Raw genomic sequence first — 6,500 nt, forward strand, 5'->3', positions numbered from 1 at the left:
AAGTTTACAAGATATCTTTTAGTTACAGAGCAGACTTTGTCCCAACTTAACATACTTCAAAAAAAGAGGACAAAGCTGGAAAGCAAACTACAGTGCCCAAATTGGAATGAAAATGATTTATTTGTGTTACTGGAAAACAGCTTTTGGTTAGTAGAAGGATGTTATACCAGACTGCCTCCCAAGTTTTTCTCAGATTTAGGATTTAGAAAAATTTATGATGATGCCATTTCACTTTTTAAGTAATATTTTGATTGTACAGAGTAATAGGTTTAGCTCACTTTAGGGTGATCAAAATAATTTCTGAACTAAGAATGGCATGCTATTACTACAGCAATAAATTAGACTTTCTTTTTAAAGCTAAAACGCCAACCAAGAGAGTTAGAATTGGGAAAATACCACCATCGGAAAAAGCTGTTGCAACAGAACCAGTGAAAGGTGAAGAGGCCTTCCAAATTAGTGAAGGTAAAGCAGGATTGATGGAAGCGGGGAGGAGTATAGAGAATAACACAAGGGTAGTGATTGAAGTTCCAAAGGTCTACCATCTAAGAAGAAAAGGAGAAAAATGGCGAAATAGAGTGGGGTGGGAAGTGGGGGAGGCACCCTTATCTGGGTAAAGATTTTTGTCTTTGTAATTTAGAGATAATGGAACATAATAGAATGGGAAAACAGAATAATAGATGATCCCTTTTGTGGTAGAATGTGACAGTAGAACACAAATTTGTGGAACTGACATGTGAAAGGTCATCCTGACCATGTTGCAGCATCAAGTAGAAATCACTGCTTAACCAGCTCTTATTTGTGGACCTAGATCCCTTGCTTTGTGGAGGCTGCCATGCAGGCAGCCAGTGAATTAAACAAAAATGTCTTAACATTAATAAAATTTGTGTTGAAACAAGTATGGACCAGTGTCTAGTAAGAGAGAATAATACTGTAGTCCTTCAACAAATATTTGTCATTGTGTCCATTATATTCATAGCACAGTTACAAAAAGGGTAGGAAAAAAGTGCAGAGTTCCATATCTCACGTTGCCTGATTCAGAGAGTTAAAGCAAAAAATCCGCTACTAGGATGACTGAAACAGCACTGCAAGGTATCCTTTGTACATTCTCTGATGCACCCTCCTTGCCCTCTTGCTTTTCTATCCTGTCTTCTCTAAGGAAAAGCTACCAGCTGTGATTCAGTCCCAAGTTCATTGAATCTGATCTCAACTGGGCTTTCAGTGCTGATCCAGTCTATTATGGGCCTCCTTTCTTTCCCATTTCCTAACCAGACATAATAAAAGTCTTTCCCCCTTCTGTATCACATACTGCATTACTCAGTTCATTCTTCCCAACTCATAACCTTACTTTTATTTCCATTTACCAGAGCAAATACGGGATCTCCACTGTCTGCCAGCTTGTGTTTTATCTTCCTTGGCACCTCAACATACAAAATATGGTCAAGTCTTTCCCATTAAAAAAAAAAAAAAAGTGTTGTTTAAAAAAAAAAAAATGTGCCCTTAACCTTGAAATCCTTCTGGCTCCCACCTTTTCTCTTTGCTTTCAGGGCAAAGTATCTGGACAGAATCACCTGTTTTCACTTCTTCATCTCAATGAACTGAATGTATTTTGGCTTCTTTCTGAACCACCTTCCTGAAATTTATGTTGATTAAACTCCCATTGGATGGTTTTCCAACTTGATTTATAAAGTTTTTTTCCTTCTAATTCAGTTTTGACTTCTCTGCGTTATGTGTTACTTGATCATGTCTTCTTTGTTGAAGCTGTCTCCCATGACCAAGTGGGTCCTTTCCTTTGTCTGTTACTCTCCAGAACCTCTCCTTGATACCAAGCCATAGTTAGTGATTTGGTTATGTGACAGATAGCTCCTAGTATGATTTCATGAGTGTATGTGTCGTCCTGTCCCTTCCCCCTCGCCCAGGTTTGTTTACAGCTCCTAGTTTGCTCAGAATTGTCTCGTCGCAAATGAAGAATAGAGAAAAGTGACTTACTGCTTATAAAATAATTTATTTCTCTTAATGGACAGTATGTTTGACAAAAAGAATCTAGCTGAAGAAAAAGTAATTTTCTAAACAATTTTAAACCTAAAATATTGTTCTAATCTATGTAAAATTTATTATGTGATTATATATAGTATATATATTATAAGGTGAATATCCCTTTGGAGTGGCAGGAGCAAATAATAATTAAAAGTTTATTAATTTAAAAAAATATAAAAAATTTATTAATTACTCTGATGAGGGAATAAACTTTTGTAGGAAGAGACTAGAGGCTATTTTAATCAAGGCAGGAAAAGAGCTTTTTTTTTTTAGCTACTCCTGAGGACCTGATGATCACTAAAATAAAAGGAATAGGAGAGGAGTAAATGATTTCATGGTTCCTGCCCATCCCCTCAGATTTGTTGAAGATTCGCCCAGTTGCATGTAGAGAGCACTGAACTGGAAGTCACAAGCTTTGGTTTTAGCCTCTGTCACTTAAACTCCTTACAACCTTGGGCATACCAGTTCTTAAGTCTTGGTTTTGCTTTATATCCATCTATGAAGAAATAAAGATAATGATGATTTGACCTATCTCACACGAGATACAAGCTAAATGAAAGGTTATATGTGAAAGAGACTTGTTAGCTTCCATGTAACAGGTGTTAAAGCTGCTGAGGGTAATCAGGATTGCTTGGAAGCAGTTTCCGTTTTTGTCTTCCCTAAGATTATATTATGTGGAGTCAGCTAACATTGAATGTTTCTCACATATTACTTACTTTGCTAGGCTTGAACATTTGTGATGTCATTTGTGATTTTATTGGACAGTGGTCTCAGTCTTTCGATTTAGGCTGTTTTTCTTGATTCAGAGGGCCTCAATATCAGACATGAGAATGATTTTCTGCCCATGTCTTGTCCTCCTCAGTCTATGCTCTTTCCCAGTCCAGCCCTTTACGTACACTAGTTAACTCTTGACAGTAATTACAGAACTTGAACTTCTTCCATTACTCTTTAAATTCTTTTGAGAACAATATATAATAAAATATGCTATTAGCTTTAGTCCATTTATTTCTAATATTGAAGAATCTTTGAAGAGTGGCCAAATGGGACTAGCCAGGGAAGGTTTACTTAGATGAGCCATAATTTTGAAGCAGAGATTACCTGATGTTAGCTTTACAGGCTGTAAATCTATTTTGAATAACTTATTTTCCTTGAAAATTTTGATGATTTTTAGTGGATGAGGAATCTGGATTAAAAGATTCAGAACCAGAACGAAAACGTAAGAAGATTGAGGACTCTTCTTTAGGGAAGTCAGGGGTACCTGATGTCCCTGAAGGTAAAGTAAACTTGACATTTTTCCTTATCCATATGAAATAAAAATTCAGTACCATAGCAAGTGTTGCATTGTTTAGAAGACTATTGGCATTTCTGAGAACAGTTCACTAGGCCTATGTTTTTTACCAAACCAGGATAGGAGATAGATATAGATATTTTTTCCCTATTCTTAGAAAGTCTGGGATAAGTCTTTTATTTCTGGTACTTTATTTGCTGCTGTGGTAATAACTGAGTTATACTTGCCCAGGCAAAAATTTCAGTAAACATGCTAAAAAGCATAGCTAGCAAACTGGTTGTGGCCTGCTAAAATGAAGTAAAGGAGCACCATATCTGTTTACCCAGCATATTCCTCAAGTGAACAGTTGCCCATCATTCTGCCTTTTTTTTTTTTAATGGAATTCCAGAGAGGTTTATTTCAAAGACACTGATAGATTCTTTTTCAGTGAATTGCTATTCTGAAGGAATTTTGTGGTATCCTGGAGGCTATAGAATATTAGAGAATTTGTCCAAAAATAAAGTCCTCAGTTTTGTTATTAAAGGCATAATTGCTCTTGATCCCTAGATACATAGCAGTATATGTTTGTATATAAGTATATACAATGATTAGCATGTTTGTCATGTTTAGATAAATTGAGTAACAGCTATAGATAATAATTTTCCTCCTTTCTCTTCCCCCCCTTTTTTCTTTCCTTTAGATTTAGACTTTCTTGTACCGAAGGCTGGATTCTTCTGTCCAATTTGTTCCCTCTTCTACTCAGGTGAAAAAGCAATGACAAATCACTGCAAGAGTACACGTCATAAGCAAAATACAGAGGTAAATTTTTTTTCTTAACCCCTCAAAATTCTTCAAGTGGTATTATAATCAAACTACTTAAGCATTCACCCAAAATGTACGTTCTTTTCCTTGGGGAGAACTTTTGAAGATGTGTACCTTTATTCCTCTACAGCTCAAAAATATAGTCTTCACTGTACCTTGCCAGGAACTTCTGACAGCATTCCCCAGGGTAGATTCTACAGATCACTAGTCCCATGTGACACTCTCTTAGTGGGAAACTCTGTATTCTGATGGCCTCTTGCAGAGTTATGAACACATAGCATATTAAAATTTGTGAATTGTCTACTCAGAATCTGCTTACCTGTATTTAACCCATTCCCTAAACTGATTTGATTACAACCGCTCATCCCTTTTTAAGTCCTACTCATTTTTAGGAGTAGGAAGTGGTACTTTAGAGAATCATCATTAGCCATAGTTGAATCAGTGGTTCTGATCTCCTGAACATTTGAGAGTTACTTTATATATCTTAGAAATTGAATTTGTGGCACTGACACTCAACAACTAACATTTATTGAGGTGTTATTTGCTGGAAGCTTATCTAATCCCCTTCCCCCATCAATATGAAATAGATGCTATCATTCTAATTGTATTTTTTATCATTCCAGTTTTAAAGGTGAAGAAAACAGGCATAGAGTCTAGAAACTGAAGTATCTAATCACAAGGTCACATAGCTAGTTAGTGGCAGACCTAGGATTTGAACCTTAGCTCTGTTTTTTCTAGCCTCAAACCCTTAACCGTTATGCTATAGTATCTGTACTCCTGACTTTATCATGTCATTTTCCTATTTAAAATTTCCATTGGGGGATCCCTGGGTGGCGCAGCGGTTTGGCGCCTGTCTTTGGCCCAGGGCGCGATCCTGGAGACCCGGGATCGAATCCCACGTCAGGCTCCCGGTGCATGGAGCCTGCTTCTCCCTCTGCCTATGTCTCTGCCTCTCTCTCTCTGTATGACTATCATAAATAAATAAAAAAATAAATAAATAAAATAAAATAAAATTTCCATTGGCTTTGTATTACACTTGGAATGATATCCAAACTTCTTGTAGATCTGTAAAGCCCTACATGATTGATTCCTTTCCGGTTCTCTTGGCTTTTTGTTTCACATGTGAAAGTCCCCTTTGTTGCTTTTGCACATATATATTGCTGTTCCTTTGCCCTCTACCAGTCCTGCTTGTATAGCTGCCTCTTCCCCACTTTTAGCTACGTCTAGATGCAAATACTTCCTAGAAAGGCCTTTGCTTAAGAAAGACTTAGGTAAAAGCACAAAACTCCTTCCCAGCCCCCGAAAGGGTCAACCTTAGTCACTTATTGTATTTCTTTCCTTTATAGTGCTTACCAGCACCAAAAATTGTCTTGTTTATTTATTCTTTTATTGCTTCTCTTCCCCCACTAGAATGTAAGCTCCATGAGGTAAAGGGCCTTACCTATCTTGTTGACCACTGAATCCCTAAGCACCAAGCATAATGCCTGGTATATCATAAATATCAGATGACTGGTGAATGGAAGGAAAGAATGTTAATGTAAGGCACTGTGTTTCTAATCTTTATTTTGTAGGATCAGGCTCTTTTAAATTGTAAATTGAGTGAAATATTAGATATGTTTGCACACACAACAGAGCAACATCTAATAAATATTTTATATTGCAAATTGCTTTTAACAGAAATTCATGGCCAAGCAGAGAAAGGAAAAGGAGCAGAATGAGGCTGAAGAAAGAAGTTCTAGGTGATTGGGGGAAAGGGGGAAAGACTTCATTAGAAATTCATTTAGGGTCCAGTTGATTTGTGTATTTTTGTTATCACTTAATTTGTAATTTTTGTTTCAGAAGCAAATATTCATGTTGTACAAATTTCTGATTGCCCTTGATGTGGAAAGACTGATGGGGAACGTATGATGGGTTTGATTTTTATATCAAATCATCAGGCATGGAGAAATATCTTTTAGAAGTGTTAAAATAAATGTTCCTACTGTATATTTAAAATACCATCTTGTGTTTGTGGTTGATTTATTAAAGACTTGCTTGCCTCTTATTGCATACAGGAGACCCCTGTGACTTGGGATGTTTAAGGATTCTTCCTGTATTACCAGAAGTCCTAGCATAGCAGGGTTTTCACTTCACTTCAGCCATATACAGGTCAAAGATTTCTTAAAACTCCTTATTTTTTCCAGATAAAATTAAATTACAGCATAACTGACCCAGGTAGGTTTGAGTAAAACTGGTTGGTGTTTTCAGTGTGTTAGGAAGATCTTTTTTTTCTGCTTGTGGTAACATCTATTTCTGCCAAGACCCATTTAAGGTAGTTTCTAGCAAGTCATTTAGTAGTAGCTTGAAAAGCTATGAAAATAGAGCAACCTTTACTTCT

At 36.6% G+C, this 6,500-nt stretch overlaps 1 protein-coding gene across 7 annotated transcripts in view; it reads left to right on the plus strand.

Moving 5' to 3' along the window:
- ZNF638 (zinc finger protein 638) overlaps nucleotides 1–6,120 on the plus strand; it is a 79,827-nt gene extending 73,707 nt beyond the window's left edge. For 6 of the 7 annotated variants that reach the window (XM_041754717.1, XM_041754714.1, XM_041754716.1 and 3 more), the window contains 4 exons: nucleotides 358–462; nucleotides 3,206–3,307; nucleotides 4,002–4,120; nucleotides 5,801–6,120. In XM_041754717.1, coding sequence (XP_041610651.1) covers nucleotides 358–462; nucleotides 3,206–3,307; nucleotides 4,002–4,120; nucleotides 5,801–5,866 — 392 coding nt within the window. In that variant the 3' untranslated portion in view covers nucleotides 5,867–6,120. The remainder of the gene's footprint in view (nucleotides 1–357; nucleotides 463–3,205; nucleotides 3,308–4,001; nucleotides 4,121–5,800) is intronic. The other variant, XM_041754719.1, reaches the window with a different exon arrangement.
- Nucleotides 6,121–6,500: the final 380 nt, after the last annotated feature.

This window comes from Vulpes lagopus, chromosome 5 (genome assembly GCF_018345385.1).
Source record: "Vulpes lagopus strain Blue_001 chromosome 5, ASM1834538v1, whole genome shotgun sequence".
NCBI lineage: Eukaryota > Metazoa > Chordata > Mammalia > Carnivora > Canidae > Vulpes > Vulpes lagopus.